This window comes from Rhineura floridana, chromosome 16 (assembly GCF_030035675.1).
Source record: "Rhineura floridana isolate rRhiFlo1 chromosome 16, rRhiFlo1.hap2, whole genome shotgun sequence".
Classification (NCBI taxonomy): domain Eukaryota; kingdom Metazoa; phylum Chordata; class Lepidosauria; order Squamata; family Rhineuridae; genus Rhineura; species Rhineura floridana.
Window position 1 is genome coordinate 9,371,882 of NC_084495.1, and position 16,331 is coordinate 9,388,212.

General features: G+C 46.2%; 2 protein-coding genes across 2 annotated transcripts; both read left to right on the forward strand.

The window, feature by feature from the left end:
* The first annotated feature begins 1,063 nt into the window (after nucleotides 1-1,063).
* Nucleotides 1,064-6,452, forward strand: LOC133371451 (uncharacterized). Its single transcript, XM_061598905.1, has 2 exons — nucleotides 1,064-1,531; nucleotides 4,580-6,452. Exons 1-2 carry the CDS (start codon nucleotides 1,252-1,254, stop codon nucleotides 4,969-4,971), a joined length of 672 nt encoding a protein of 223 aa, XP_061454889.1. The 5' UTR covers nucleotides 1,064-1,251; the 3' UTR covers nucleotides 4,972-6,452.
* A 1,903-nt stretch (nucleotides 6,453-8,355) lies between these two features.
* LOC133371447 (uncharacterized) lies at nucleotides 8,356-13,198 on the forward strand. The gene is made up of 2 exons (XM_061598899.1): nucleotides 8,356-8,789; nucleotides 11,514-13,198. The coding sequence occupies exons 1-2, from the start codon at nucleotides 8,489-8,491 to the stop codon at nucleotides 11,927-11,929; spliced, it is 717 nt and encodes a 238-aa protein (XP_061454883.1). The 5' UTR covers nucleotides 8,356-8,488; the 3' UTR covers nucleotides 11,930-13,198.
* The last annotated feature ends 3,133 nt before the right edge of the window (nucleotides 13,199-16,331 follow it).

A 16,331-nucleotide genomic window follows, 5' to 3' on the forward strand; every position in this document is an offset into this window, starting at 1 on the left:
TAAGATGGAGGCATAACGCCCAAGTGCGGGAGTTAGCCCCATGCTAGGAGAGAGAGCAGAGACAAAGGGATGTCTCCTCTCTCCCAGACAGTCGGAGAAGAAAGAAGGGGAAAGGCAGAAGGAGAAGGGGCAGGTAAGCTTCCCTAAACACATAACAGTCTAGCAACAGAAGGAAGTCAGCCAGAGCATCACAGGTAAAGGTAAACAAGCCTAGCCATCTGGAGGACCCCAACTCTATCTCCCTTCTGGAACATAAACAAAAGAACAAAACAGGAGTTGCTCTTGCCCCACTTCCAATGTTAACAGACTGATTTGTTGCGACTGCTGTGTTAACTCTGCTGAGGGATGTAGTTGTCCAGGGTAGGGTGGGGTGGGGGTCTTAGGCCCCTTACTTTTTTGGGAACAGGGTTCCAGCAGGGTCCTTGTATCTTCAGCCAATTAGCACAAAAGGAGAGTGTGTTAGCCACTGAGAAGAGTCTTCTAACAAGTTTCCTTTCTGTTGATTAGAGGCAATCAGGGTGAAAGGTGAGTCGGCCTCTGAGAAGACTCTTTTCAGTAGCTAACACTCTCCCCTTTCATGTTTATTGGCTCCTAGGGATGTCTGTTGAGGTGGGAGAAGGCATTAACAAGAATCACATTCTTAACCCAGCAGCAAAAAAAGGGGGGGGAGGGGGCATGGCTGTGGTTTTCATGAAGGGACTCTCCACTTCTGAATTGGCCGCTACACTATTGCTTCCAATACTCCTGTCGTTATACAATCGGGTATGGAACAGCTAAGAGAAAGGTATGGGGGACACTGCCACTAATTTAAGCATTAGGAGTCATGGCTTACTGGGAAAGCCCCTCTCCCTTACCGTCACCCATGGGATGGTGTTGTCCCTTGGAGTATAGCTTTGCTTCCAAGTAAAGGTATGTTAGCTCTGTTTGTAAATTGGTGTGGTTCTTACTTGTGAGTAAGCTTGGGTGGGCTCCTGCTGTAAGCCACCCACGAATCGGGGCCAAGAGTGCAGCTGGAGCCCTTTTAGTCTGCTTCTGGTGCAGGGATCGGGACCAGGCAAGCTGAGACTAGCTGTGTTTCCCAGCTGCCTCAAGGGAAAGTTGTTGGATGGGCGTATAAAAGCTTATTGAAGGAACCTGTGTGGCGTGTGCCTGCCTTTAGTAGACAGAGAGGTTGGATTAAGTAGCTAGAAGCGCCTGCCCGTGGAAAGAGGCGTCGCCCCGACGTGGTCCTACCCTGAAGACGTTTGCGCCATGAAGGGGGCTCTGCTGTGTGTTTTGGTCCTGTTGATGGCTATCGGTGGAGGCGCCTCCAGGCAGACGGAGGGGGAGAAATTGTGCCGCAACTGGCTGTACGGGTCGGAGCCGCCGTCGGTGGGGGCCTTTCAATGCGTGGAGGAGCGCGACGGGGTGGCCTGCTGTTGCTCCTCGGGAGAGGCCCCTATAGGCGAGCAGCGGCGCCCCACGGGCAGAAGGCTACAGGCGATTCTTAAGGGCGATGGAGAGTTCAAGCAATCTTCGTCTTCTGCACCAGGTAAGATGCCGCCATCACCGCCAGCTTCAAGGGAGTTGGGGTTGGCCTTGAGGGGCTCCGTCTGGTATTCTCTGGTGTTCACATACTTTTCTCTCCATTTTGTAGTTTGGGGAAAGGAGCCCCCTGTCTCTGCAGTCCTTAGGTTCTCTTCCCCCAGAATTTTCCCTTTCCTCTCTGTAGCAGTAGGTTGGCCAGCAGCCTAAGTTAACATGAATGTTAAGTTAGTTAACATGAATGTTGCACTTTTAAACAAAGAACCTTGGGTTGTATTCAACTAAATCAGAGTTGAAATGGAAATGGACTGCCTTCAAGTCAATCTGATTTATGGCTACCCTATGAATAGGGTGTTCATGGTAAGCACTATTCAGAGGGGGTTTACCATTGCCTCCCTCTGAGGCTTGCCCTCCCCAGCTGGCTCGGGCCAGCTCAGCTTGCTACAGCTGCCCAAGCCAGCCCCTCCCTTGTCCGCAACTGCCAGCTGGGGGGCAACTGGGCTCCTTGGGACTATGCCGCTTGCCCATGGCTGGACAGGAGGCAGGGCACGTAAACCCTGAGCCGCTGCCTGTGGGGGTGATCTTTAGCTGGCCCTTGACACCCAGGAGACAGGAGCGGGGATTTGAGCTCACAGACTCTGGACTCCCAGCCAGGCTCTCCTCCCCACTGTGCTATACCAGCTGTGAAGTCAGAGTTAAACCCATTGAAACCAAAGAACCTAAGTTAATCATGTTTATTTACTTCAGTTGGTCTGTCTGAGTAGGACTTAGCATTGAATACAACTCCTTGTCGTGCCATAAAGGTTAACACGTTTTGTGCCATAAAGGTTAACACGTTTTGTGCCATAAAGGTTAACACGTTTTGTGCCATAAAGGTTAACACGTTTTGTGCCATAAAGGTTAACACGTTTTGTGCCATAAAGGTTAACACGTTTTGTGCCATAAAGGTTAACACGTTTTGTGCCATAAAGGTTAACACGTTTTGTGCCATAAAGGTTAACACGTTTTGTGCCATAAAGGTTAACACGTTTTGTGCCATAAAGGTTAACACGTTTTGTGCCATAAAGGTTAACACGTTTTGTGCCATAAAGGTTAACACGTTTTGTGCCATAAAGGTTAACACGTTTTGTGCCATAAAGGTTAACACGTTTTGTGCCATAAAGGTTAACACGTTTTGTGCCATAAAGGTTAACACGTTTTGTGCCATAAAGGTTAACACGTTTTATGATAGCATAATCCGCTCGGGGTTGCCAAGTTTCTCCACACGGCTCAATCCTTACGCTGTGAAAACACCACTAACCCCGTGTCCTGACAGACATAACTTCCCCATACCTTGTTACTTTTATTTTATATGTTTGCTTGTTTTAATTTCTTTTAACTGTACATGCTTAACGGGTCTTTGACCGTATAATAAATTTGAATTGAATTGATAGCATAATCATTGTGTTAGTACTTTGTAGCATTCATGCAGACTTGGGTACTTTTCAACCCCAGGTGCACTTTTCATTGTGTAATTTACATGTAAGCAGACCTACAAGGATATCCTCCTGGGACATTGTCACAAATTTTAATCTGTATAACAACCCCAAATTTCAGCCAGCTGCCACTTACCACTTTCCTTCTGGAAACAAAAATCCTACTGTGGTCCAAAAATAACCCAGCAAAAGCCCCGGGGGCAAATTTCTGCCTTTTATTGTGTAATTTACACATGAGCAGACCTACAGGGTTGTCCTCCTAGGCCATTGGCACAAACTATCACCCATACAACATTCCCAAACTTCAGCCAGTTACCACTTATCCTTTTCCTTCTGGAAACAAATAAACACTTGGATCAAAAATTACCCTCGTTTACATGATATGCATGGAGAAGGGGCCAATGTACAGTACTCCACATAAGTGTGTGTTTGTTCGTTTGTTGGCTCAACATGCTTTTGTAGTGTCAAGCACACTTGTGGTGACAAAAAAATATCTCTGGGGTACAAACTGACCCCAGTAGCTTACAATAAAAAAAGTTGAACAAAACAGTTCACCAAATGCAAGGTTAAACCACAGGGCTGGTGCCAGAGGGCAGCCAGGTTGGGCCCTGGCAGAGGGCCCCTGCTGTCCAAAGGGGTCCCTGAAGTGCCCCTTCTTAGGGTAGGTGGGTGGTGTTCCCGTTCAGTGATCTGTGGCATCGGGTTCTGCAACCTGACCCTGCCACGTATTGTGGAGAGGGTGCTCCCAGGCACCTCCTTAATACAAACAGCATGGGCTCCAATGAGCCCACACGCATGCCTCACCTACCTCTCGCATCAGTGTGGATGCTGTATGTACAGTGCATGCATGCCTGCCATCACCCAAGATGGCAGCAGGGGCTCCCCTAAGGGGCCAATGCCCCCACTGCCATCTTGGGTGATGGCAGGGATGCTTGCTACGCTGCATGTCATTCACATGACTCGAGAGGTAGGTGGAGCATGCAGGTGGGCTTATTAGTCCCACACCACTTGTATGGGGGATATTGGGCTGTGGTGCCATGGGCCCGGGGCAGGCTGGTGCCCAAATGCCCAGTCATGCCTGGTGCCAGCCCTGTTAGACCAAGTATATATAACTGCCCAAATAATCCCGAGGGCTGTTGTGAAGGGTGCTGAGAGTTGTTAGGAGACTATTCCCTTTACAGAGCTATAATTCTCAGAGTTGCCTGGGAAGGGGGATTAATAAGACTAGAAAAGTACAATACACATACAATAAAACATAAACTTATACCGAAGTGTATACCATAGAAAATCAGAATCCATTTAGGTAACACCAGTGGCAGCAGCTGGTGCCTCCATGTCAGTGGAATCTGAACCTGGAATGGATTCCACTGCCCCACTGACATGGAGCCACAAGCCACCACTGGGTAATGTTTTGCTTTGTTTTTTAGAAAAGGAACTAAAAACCCACAAAAAATTAACAATAATAAATGAAGAACAGAGGAGGATAAGGAAAGAAAACAGGGGAATTATATAGGATACAAATATATGCAGATATGTACACTTTTATATAAATACATAAATAACCAATCTTCTATTTCCAGATCTGTGGAACTCGTTTTGGGTGTTCAGTGCAGCCATTCTTGGTTTTATGGCTTGCCACTGGATGTATTATTGTTATACCCAGTATCGGTCTGGGGAGACGCCAGACAGTGATGAACAGCAGATTTATCTGGAGGATTATTTCCCCACAAGGCGCTCTGTCGTTGACTTCTTCCACCGCTGTGGTGCCTGCTTGAGAAGAGCTCTACCATCATCTAGCCCTGAAGGCTCTCAGGATACCTGTGACATTTCTCCTGCACAGCGCAGTGAACCTGCAGTGCACTTCCATCATGGGAGTTCTGGGGACGAGGCAATAGTCTTGCCTCCAGCATCTTCTCCAGTTGGGACGACAACTGGTCACATCTCACAGCCAAGCTTGGAAAATAGATCTTGATCCACCCAGTGATGCAACAAGACATTATCCTCTAAACCAGCCTTTCCCAACCAGTGTGTCTCCAGATGTTGTTGGACCACAACTCCCATCAGCCTCAGCCAGCATTGCCAATGGTCAGGAAGATGGGAGTTGTGGTCCAACAACATCTGGAGGCACACTGGTTGGGAAAGGCTGCTCTAAACAGTTAAGCACGGTGGCCAAACCACCACTCCATGTTAGTTGCAGCATACTTTTAGGGTCAAGGAAATGAACTAACCATGTATAATAATGATTTTAATATCGAAGGTAGCCAATCTGGTGCCCTCCAAATGTTGGGACTATGTCCCATCACCCTTGATGCCATTGGCCATGCTGACTGGGATTGATGGCAGTTCAGCAACATTTGGAGGACACCACATTGTCCACACCTGATTTATATTAAGGAGACTGAATGTTCTTTTAAATGTAGTGCTTCCTTGGTGCATGTTGTCTACCTTTTAAAAACTACACAGTGGCATGTTTTAATTGGGTATTTGGCAGACTCCCTACCCCTCATTCATGCGGTAGGATGCTCTTTGGAGATAAAATGTTTCCCAATGGACCATTATATTTAAGAGGAGAATGGCTTTAACCAAGGGGCAGTATATTTTTTAACTCTTTTCACTCTGGCAACATTGAAGGCTGAAGCCAAGTTGCTTGCACTTGATCATCCTATGCATTTTTCAACACACTCCAAGACTAGAGGGCATAGTTAAACATTTGGTCTTCAGCTGCGAATGTATGATTAATAAAACTTGCCTTCCCTCTGACGGCTCCATCTCTAAAGAAAATTGGTTAATATGGAATGACTTATGTTGCATCTAAAATGTTGCGGGGGGGGGAGACCAAAAGATGTTGCATACCCACCAAATCCAATGGGCAAAACTAGTTCTGTGATGCAAGTTATAGCTCAGTAGAGAAACCACTGACCAGGTCATGCTCAAAGGCTGGCCCTGAGATGAATGCTGTAAATATTTGCCAGTGAAGACATACCCAAAGTATTGTTAAGCTGCCACATGAAATACACTTGGTACCTTAGTACCTCTGCGCTTAAGGGGATGGCCTTTGGGTGGCTGATTTATGTATCATTCTGTTCCTACCAAAAAGTCTGCAACATGTTGGCACAAGTATACTTTAACATGGGGGTTATTCTGCCACATGCTATATGCAAGGCTTTAGTAATGTATAGTAATTGTGCCAATATGCAACAAACCATTGATGCAAGTATAGTAATCATGGGGGTTTATATGCCAGATGGTACCCGCAAGACCTTTTTAAATTTGAGGATTATATGTCCACTTCTGTGCATTACCCACAGAGAGGCAGACCATGCAAGCACTGATGGGTGCCTCCTCCTGAATCAGTCGTTTCTGGGATGCATGAAGCTGTTTTTATAGAGCAGACACTTGTCAAATGTATGTTTCCAAATGTATGTACCAATAAAAAGGTGTGTGATACTTTGATCCTGGTCTCTTCTGGCTTGATTCCATTGCAGCTGGTCGCGGGAAAGGAACTGAAGGGCTGGCCTTGCGTGCTCACCCTTAGGATTCCCACTCTCTGTCTGCATTCCCTGTCTGAGGTATTCTGCTCAGGTGGATGAATTGTTTAAAAAGTAAGGTTAAAACCAGATTTATTTATTTATTTATTGCATATTAAGAAATCTCTTTTCAAATCTAGTGTGACCTTTTCCTCCAGGTTCTTCAGGTTGTTTGGGTACTAGCTATGAAAACGATGTTCCCTCAGTTAGCTTTACGGTATGTTTCTTTTCAGTTTCCTCTTTGAGGTCATTAGCACAGTGGAACACAGGCTTTGAGGCAACATTACTATGAACACTATAAGCGCTACATATTTAATAATAAAATAAAGACATAAGCTGTAAGTCCTAGGAAGCAAAACGAAGCTCTGCCAGAAAGGGTTTGGAATTTGGAGGAGGTATTCAGGGGAAGCACAACTGGATGCCTATTCCTTTATCCCCATGAAAGAAAAAAAATGAAGCCCATCTATTATTCTGCTTCATCCCAAGGCAAGGAGGAGCTGCAGGCCAGAATGCTCAAGTGTGCAGTCTCTTGTTGTTGTTATGTGGCTTCAAGTCGATTATGACTTATGGCGACCCTATGAATCAGCGACTTCCAATAGCATCTACATGCAATAATTCTCACATGTGGCTCTTGTTATGTAAATTTGTATAGATATTAGCAGAGACTGTCAATGGTCTGAGATGTGTGCGTGCAAGTGTGTGCGTTTACCTAAGCGGCAGGCTTTTACCCTGCATTAGGATCATGAGACTTAAGATTTAGAAAAATAAGAAAAGCTACTTTATTTATAGAAATACATAGTAGATAGAAAGGCATACCTAGTTCTAACTAAGTTGGAGGCGCAACGCCCAGGTTTGGGAGTTGCCCTCATGGCTCAGGATGGAAAGAGCAGAGACAAAGGCGTCTCCTTTCTCTCAGACAGTGGAAGAAGAGAAGAGGGAAGGAAGGAAGTCAGAGCATCACAGGTAAAGGTAGTCAAGCCTAGCCATCTGGAGGACCCCAACTCTATCTTCCTTCTGGAACATAAACAAAAGAACAAAACAGGAGTTGCTCTTGCCCCACTTCCAACAGCCCTCAGCTTTGTACACACTGCATGGGTCCTTGCAGGGGGCAGCAGCAGGGCCCCCAACATCACACCTGCACCAAGCCCCATAAATCCTCTGGTTGGCCGTGCAAAACTGAAGGGGGGGAGGCAAAGGCACTTGTGGCCCATGGGGCAATTGCTTTGTATATTCATTTTGATTTTTTTTTATTGTACCATGTGTAATCCATTGTAAACTGCTTTGAGATCTTTTAGATAGTAAGAGGTCTATAAATGGTAATAATAATAATAATAATTAATAATAATAATAGTCCTATGGCTGGCCCTGGTCACTTGTCTAAACATTAAAAATGTAAATGTACTGCCTTCAAGTCAATTCAAGGGTTTTCATGAGGCTGAGAGACAGTGACTAGCCCAAGGTCACCCGATGAGCTTCAAGGCTAGATGGGGATTCGAACCCTGGTCTCCCAGGTCATAGTCCAACATGGGGAAGATTATTTTCTGCCTTCTCCATTGAACAGTGATGTCCCTCCAAGTATAGCTTTACTTCTGAGCAAATCTATGCTAGCTAGTTCCATCTGTAAATTGGCGAGGCTTTTACTCCTGAGTAAGCTTGTATGGACTCCTGCTGTAAGGCACCCCTGAATCGGGGCCCAGGGCAGCATCAGTCAGACTGACCAACTGCTTCTGGCCCAGTGTGAATGACCAGAATGGGTTCTCCTCTGGCGCAGGGATCGGGGCCAGACCAGCTGAGACCAGTTACGTCTCCAGCCACATATAAAATGGCTGGGCAGAGGTTGAATGGAACAGGTGAGACCACTGGGGTTTATTAGACGGAGAGGTTGGATTGAATAGCTAGAAGCGCCCGCCCGTGGAAAGAGGCGTCGCCCCGACGTGGTCCTACCCTGAAGACGTTTGCGCCATGAAGGGGGCTCTACTGTGTGTTTTGGTCCTGCTGATGGCTATCGGTGGAGGCGCCTCTAGGCAGACGGAGGGAGAGGAATTGTGCCGCAACTGGCTGTACGGGTCGGAGCCGCCGTCGGTGGGGGCCTTTCAATGCGTGGAGGAGCGCGACGGGGCGGGCTCCCGGTTCTGCTGCGGGACGTGCAGCCCGCCCTGCTCTTGCTCCTTGGGAGAGGCCCCTATATGCGAGCAGCGGCGCCCCACGGGCAGAAGGCTGCAGGCTGTCACCCAGGGCCGGGGCGAGGTGGGACCTGATCATGGTAAGATACTTGTTGCTTGCCGTGTCCAGCCTCAGGGGAGTTGGCGTGGGCCTTAAGCGCCTGGGAAGTCTGGTCCCCTTAGGCGGCCAGAGCCGCCCTTCTCTCCATTTGTATAACGGGGAAATAAATCTCCTGTTTGCAGCGCTGAGGTGCTCTCTTCCCCAGAAGGTATCTTCTTCTTCTTTGTAGCAGTGGTTTGGACTCTGCGCGAGTGTCCTCCTAACTGAAATTACACGGAACGGTGCGTTCTAAAGCAAAGAATTCTGAGGTGCCTTGCAAGTTTGAAAGATGTTAGAAGCTCCTCTGCTGATGTTGATGCAAAGGACTTAACATGGCCACCCCTTTGGAAAGGTTTCCAAGCCGCCCCTCTCGTGTAGGATGCTGGGCTCTGCTCAGGCTGAAGGCCATCACCTTGGCCTCCTGCCTGCCTGCTCCAATGCAGGCTCTTTTGTTTTGAGGTAGCTCATATGGATGCTGGAAGCCTCCCATTACTAGGATGCTCTCTCACCTTTTTTGGGGGGGGTGAAACCCCAAAAGGGTTTTTTTTCCTGCAGTTTACTTTTTTTGTAAAAGAACAAGAAGGGTGTGGGGAGAACATTTTCAGAAGGGGTTCCCCCCAGCCCCACTGGCTACAGGTCTGATGGAGAGTAGGGTTATTATTACAATCTTTCCTTGCAGATACTAAATTACAGGAAGGGGAGGGATTTCTTCTTGCCCTATTATGATTATATGGAGGAGATTGTAAAGTCTAAACCCCAAGACATAAGTGGGACCCTTTTAAAAAATGTTGTAGGATGAGGTGCTCCTCTTCAGAAGGGAATCCACGCCCTTTGCCTGAATTTTCCGTTTCTGGAGATTCCCTTTGCTCATTTTCTCTCCCTCCTGCAGCCAGTGAGAGTTGCTTAGTCCTCTTTGGGATGTTTTGGGTTCTTTCCCTTTCCTTCCACGCCTTTGTGGCCTTTTCTAAACATTTTGCTAACTGCAGCAAACCTTGGGCTTTGCCTCTTGATTTGTTGCCCCCTGCATGCAAGAATGGTGCTGGTCAGCTGCACAAGGATCCATGCGCAGCGAATTGCTCTCTGACCTACAAAGCAGCACAAGCCCTTCTCAGCAGTTAGAGCTGAAGTGTTTTAGCTGCAGCTCCTGTTAATGGTCCTCAGCCATCCTTAACTGGAAAGTGCCTGCTGTCCCTTGTCGAATTCAGTGGCTCCCTCAAAGATACCAGGCAAGTTATTGCATGCATCTTCTTATTCTGGAGCATGCTGCCCAGAGCCTTCAACTATTATTTATTATTATTTATTTATTTATTACATTTATACCCCGCCTTTCTTTTCATGATAGAAACCCAAGGCGGCTTACATATGGTTCCCAGGCGGTCTCCCATCCAGGCACTCACCAGGGACCTGGCCTTATATACCCTACCTCTCGGTGATGTAAGGCTTGAGTTCTTGAGACAGAATCCTATGAAGCTATGAAATCGGGTGTGTGTGTGTGAGAGAGAGTGAGCGAGTGAGACTCATAGCTGGGATGGAGATACTAGATCGGTCCATCCATCACAGCATGCTAACATCTTTTTCGATCACTGAACTGTGCCCCATGACTTCATTCCTGGCTCTACATCTTCAGACTGAGAATCTGTCCAGCAAATCGTGTGCAGTCTTCCTGCTTATGGCCGAGACTCGTCCTGTGTGATTGCCCCTTCCATGCCCTTCTGTCTTGTCAGTTGTGAGCATGGAGCAGAGGGCTGGTCTGGATGGGCATGGCTCCCTCACCCCCCATTTTTTTAGTGCTTATTAATGTGTGGAGGGTAGGGCAGGGCATCTAATAATGCTCAGGACGGTAATGGCTAGGAAGCAATAGCTGCTGTGGCTTAACTCTTCTCGGGTGAATAAGGTGTGAGCTTGTTGTCCTGTGAGAAGAAGAGCTGTCGGGTAAAAAAGGAAGGGTCTGAGGGTAGAAAATGGGGATTGGGAGAGAGAGAGAGAGGTGGGCACAAGTTGCTGGATCCCAAGTAAGTTGAACTTTGATCTATTTAAATCAGTAGAGGCAAGCTATTCATGGCCCAGGCTTAGTTCCTTTTGGTTTCAATGGGGGCCAAGTTCATCTAGCTTAGGCTGCAGTCATGAAAATGGAAATGGACTGCCTTCAAGTCGATCCTGACTTATGGAGACCCTATGAATAGGGTTTTCGTGGCAAGCGGCATTCAGAGGTGGTTTACCATTGCCTTCCTCTGAGGCTGAGAGTCAGTGACTGGCCCAAGGTCACCCAGTGAGCTTCATGGCTCTGTGGCGATTTGAACCCTGGTCTCCTAGGTCGTAGTCCAACCCTCTAACCACTACACCACACTGATGTAACACCATTTAATATAATGTGTCTTATGAACAGAATGGTTCAGCAAATGTGTATTAAAAGCGAGTATTGATAACTGCATTTTTTTAAGATGAGAAAAGTACAAAATGCATGCAAGACTACATTTTTAACAGTCAAAGGATGTAAACATGTTGTTAAATGATAAACTACAAGCTTATTTTATGCCAACTGCATACCATGCAAACTAAGAGTCTAATCAAGTTATACCTGCTCACAATAAACAAGGAATAAAAAAGAAACAAAAAATAAAAATAAAAATGAGGAATAGAGGATACAGAAAAGATGTGGGGGGGAACTATGGAAGATATATATAAACATGTAGAAATACATAAAAAATGGATCTTCTGTTTCCAGACTGGTGGAATATGTTTTTGGTTATCGGTGCAGCCATTGTGGTGGTTACAGCTTTCTATTGGATTTACTATTTTTATTTCCGGAACCAATTCTGGGAGAGATCATACAGTGAGGAACGTCAGCAGTTCCATCTGGAGAATCTCCTCCCTACAAGGCGCTCTACCATTAACTTACTTCACCGCTTTAGTGCCTGCTTGAGACGAGCTCTGCCAACATTTGGTTCTGAGGACCTTCAAGATACCTATAAGGACCTTTCAGAAGGCTGTGACAATTCTCCTGCACAGGACAATGCACCTGCTGTGGAGTTCCATCGTGGGAGCACCGGTGACGGGGCGGTCATCTTGCCTGCAGCATGTTTTCCAGTTGGGGTTACTCCCAGGGACATCTTAGAGCTACGCTTGGAAAATGCATCTTAAGCTCTCCGGTCTAAAGGATGTTGTCCTCTAATTTAAATAGTTAAGCAAGACAGTTGAAGCACTACCCCGCTAGTCACAGCACACTTTCAGGGTCAAGGAAATGAACTAATCGTATATGTTTTTAATGATGTGTGTCAAAGCTACCCATTGGGGTGTCCTCCAGGTGTTGTTGGGACTGCAGCTTGCACCATCAGCCAAGGTGCCACTGGCCATGTTGATGGCAGCTGGGAGTTCAACAATATCTGAAGGGAGCCACATTTGTCAACTCCTGATTTATATTAATAAGGTGGACTATTCTTTTAGATGTAATGCTTCCTTCATGAATGCTGTCCTCCACCTTTTGCAAACAAGAAACTGGCATGTTGTAATTGGGTGTTTGCTAGACTCCTGGCTCCCCAATTCATGCAATAGATTAGGGGGAGCTCCTTGGAGACAAAATGTTTCCCAGTGGATCATTAAATTTAAGAGAACTACTTTAACCAGAAGGCGTGTTTTAATACTTTTCACTCTGGCAACAAAAGGCTGAAGCTAAGTTGCCTGGACACTACACTGTTGTTCACATGCTCAAGGACAGAACTGTGGACTATTAAATGCTTTGTCTTCAGTTGCAAATGCAGTTGATAGTTATCTAACTCTGATGACTCTATCTCTAAGGCCCAGTAGTATAGGTTTATGTGGGATGACTTGTGTTATGTCCAAAATATTGGGGCAGGGGGATAGATGTTGCCAAGAGCACCCACCAAATCCTATGGGCAGAGCTAGTTCTGTGCTATCATTTTGTAGCTCATTAGAGAGACCACTGACCAGGCAATGCCCAGAGGCTGCTCCTGAAACAAATGCTGCAAACATTGCCCATGAAGACATGACGAAGTATTGTTCAGCTGCCACATGAAGCACACTCAGGTAGGCAATGCCTTTGTACCTCCTAGTGGGATATACTTTGGGTCAACTTATCTGTGTATCATTCTTTGTGACTGTTCCTGCTGGAGACTTGTTGCTGTCTGCTACACATTGGCACAAGCCAGGGTATCTCTCATGGGGTTTATATGCCAGATGGTACCCCCTGGCTTTTTAAAACATGATGATTGTATGACCTCTTCTGTGCATTACCCATAAAGAGGCAAACTAGGCACGTACTGATAGTTGCCTCCTCCAGAATCAATTGCTTCCGGGATGCATGGAGCTGTTTTACTAGCACAGACACTTGTCAAATGTATGTTTCCAAATGTATGTATGAAACCACCAATAAAAATGTCTATAGTATTTTCATCCTGGTCTCTTGAAATTGTATTGATCCAACTCCTGGGGTGATTCCATTACAACTCATTCTGCAATAGGCAGGAAAACAACTGGAGGGTTTACCTTTTGGGTTCCTCTTCTACACATTCTCTGTCTCCCCCCTCCCACATTAGGTATTCTGTGCAGGTTGGTGGTTTTTTTTAAAAGCCTTAAACCAGATTCTTTTGGCATGCTAAGCACTCTCCTTCAATTTTGTTACAAGGAAATTTGAATCCAGGGGTGTCCTGCATGTGAATACTTACACGCATTGTACTATTGTATCATCACCTATTGAACTCTTGAGGCTGTGTACACGCCATACATTTAAAGCAGATGGCTGCCTCCCAAAAATCCTGGGAACTGTAGTTTACCCATATCAAATCTCTAATTCCCAGCACCCTTAAAACTTCAACGACTGTTCCCAGGATTTTTCAGGGGAAGTCACGTTTTAAATGTATGCTGTGTATGCTGTTGGAATGTATGAGGTTCAACTCCAACTTGTGGGTTGAGGCTGCATGGGGTTAAAAAGGGTAGCTAGAGAGGAGACCTCTTGGTTGCTAGGCTATACCTGTCCTTTGATCTCCTGCTGTCTCTCCCTTCCTGCTAGACTGATATGCAAAGGATGTTGATCCCAGTTCCTTCCCTCCTTCCCAGTCTTCTTTCTCTCCAGAAGGGAGCAGACATCTTTCCTTGTCTCTCCCTCTCCACCAGCATGAGGGCGAGTACTAGGCTCAGTGCTCGTTTCTCCAACTTAGGTAGTTAGCTAGATATAGGACTCTTTCCTATCAAGCATGTACTTCCAGAATAAAGTAGTTATTTCTTATTTTAAAGCTTAAAGCCTCTGTCTGACTAATTTGCAGGGAAGGTAGAATCTTAGCACAGATTCAAACACACACACACGCTCTCTCAAAACTCTCCGTTCCGCTACGCAACTCTGCAGGGTCCTTCAGGACATTGGGCCCAGCATCCCATAGGTTATTGGGCCCAGACTCCTATATATGCAGCATGAGTTCCGATAGCTTCCTCCCTGGTTCAATCGCTTATGTGACTTCTGAAGTTAGACATTGTGAGTCATCCTTTGCTGTTGGTTCACCACTGGACCAGGAGCTGACAAGTTGTCAAGTTTTGGGAACCAGACTCACGTCTCCTGTGAGTGCAGTGCGTTTGTCATGGCTTGGAGATCTCTAACTTCTTGGACTCTATACTGCTTAGGACCCCAACACCTAGAGGACCACCTCTCCCTATATGTACCAACCCAGACCCTGTGCCTAGCATTGGAGGTCCTTCTTCATGTACTCCCTCCAAAGGAGGTGTGGAGAGTGGCAACATGAGAAAAGGCCGCCTTAGTGGTGGCCCCCCTTTTGTAGAACATGCCTCCCTAGGGAGGTATGCCTGGCACCATCATTATCCATATTTAGGTGCCAGGCAAAAACATTTCTCTCCTCCCAGACATTTAGCTCTTCACTTTGGAAGGCGTTTGGAGGGTCTGTTGTATAGAATTGTAAGAAGGGTTGCTCCACCGCCTTATGTATCATTGTTGGAAGTGGGGCAACAGCAACTCCTGTTTGGGTTCTTTTGTTTGCATCCCAAAGGGAATACAGAGTTAGGGGCTTCCAGTTGGCTAGGCTTATCATAGAATAGTAGAGTTGGAAGGGGCCTATAAGACCATCAAGTCCAACCCCCTGCTCAATGCAGGAATCCAAATTGCTTCCCTTTACCTGTGCTGTTCTCTACCTAACTTCCTTCCCTTGTAAACTGATATGCTCAGAGAAGCTGACCTGTCCCTCCTTCCTTTATCTTCTTCTTCGACTGTCCAAGGAAAGAGGAGACATCTTTGTCTTCGCGCGCTCTCTCCTGAGCCATGAGGGCAATACCCAAGTCTGGGCGTTGCGCCTCCAACTTAGTTAGTTAGAACTAGGTATGCCTTCCTATCTACTATGTACTTCTATAAATACAGTAGCTTTTCTTATTTTACTAAGTCTTAAGTCCCAGTGATCTAAATGCCGGGTAAAAGCCTGCTACTTGGGTAAATGCACACACTGGCACACATGCTCTCAGACCGCTGACGATCTCTGCATATACAAATTTCCATAACATCATTTTTGTTTGTAACTTTTCCATATTTTTAATCTTTTATTAATCATAAGCCGCTCTGAATGTGTGTATGTGTTTAGAAAAGTGTGACAGAAGCACAAGGTTCAATTCCTATTAACTTATGTACAGGTAGGTTAGGGTTAACCAGAGCTTGGAAGTAACTTGTCACAAGTAGCGAATTACTTGTAATTCATTACTTTTTTGAGTAGCGAGTGGGTAATTCCTTTACATTTTGATTGTAATAGAACTAGGAGTAATTTTACTACTTTTGTGGAGTAATTGTAACATTTCCAGAGTTACTTTTGGGCATTACTTGGGGGGGGCAGCAGGGGAAGTCTTCTGCTCCTCTGATTTGTGGATGAAAATCATGTGCCTCAAACTGGGCTTCTGTGCAGCATCGCTCTTTCCTCATGCTCTGTGGATGGGCAGGAGGCGACGAGGGAGGAGGAGGAGAGTGAGACGGGGTGGAGTGGAGAAAGCAATTATTTTAAAAAACAGATAGTGGTGGTGAAGAACGAAGTGGAGGGGAAAAGGATCCGGAGGTCAAGAACATGGATAAAGGAGAAGGAGGCAGCAGCAGAATGGAGATAAAGAACTGTGAAGGTGAAAGATGACGATGCGTGTGTGTGTAAATACTGTGTTTGCACTTGGCACACAAAGTGGCCTCCACCACCCTCTCTGGCTACTCTACTGCATTGGCAGTATTTTAACTTTTTTGCATCTCAGGGGAAAATGTTTGCTTGGGTGAATGTCCCTTAGTTGGTGGCAGGGCAGGGTCTGGAAGGTGGTTAAGTGAGAGAGATTATGCTGGCTGGCTGAGTGGGGGAGGGTTGCACTTGGTTTGACATGCAAAGATCTGAGTAGTGGCCTCAGCCACCCTCCCCACCACCCTTACCAGCGGAGAGACCACCATTGCTATCTTATGAATAAAAATAATTATTCTACTACCGCTGTATGTGTTTGTTTATTTTTAATGTTGTTTTAGGCTACTTGTGCAGCAGCCAAGGCCAGCACCTTGTAGGCTTTTTTA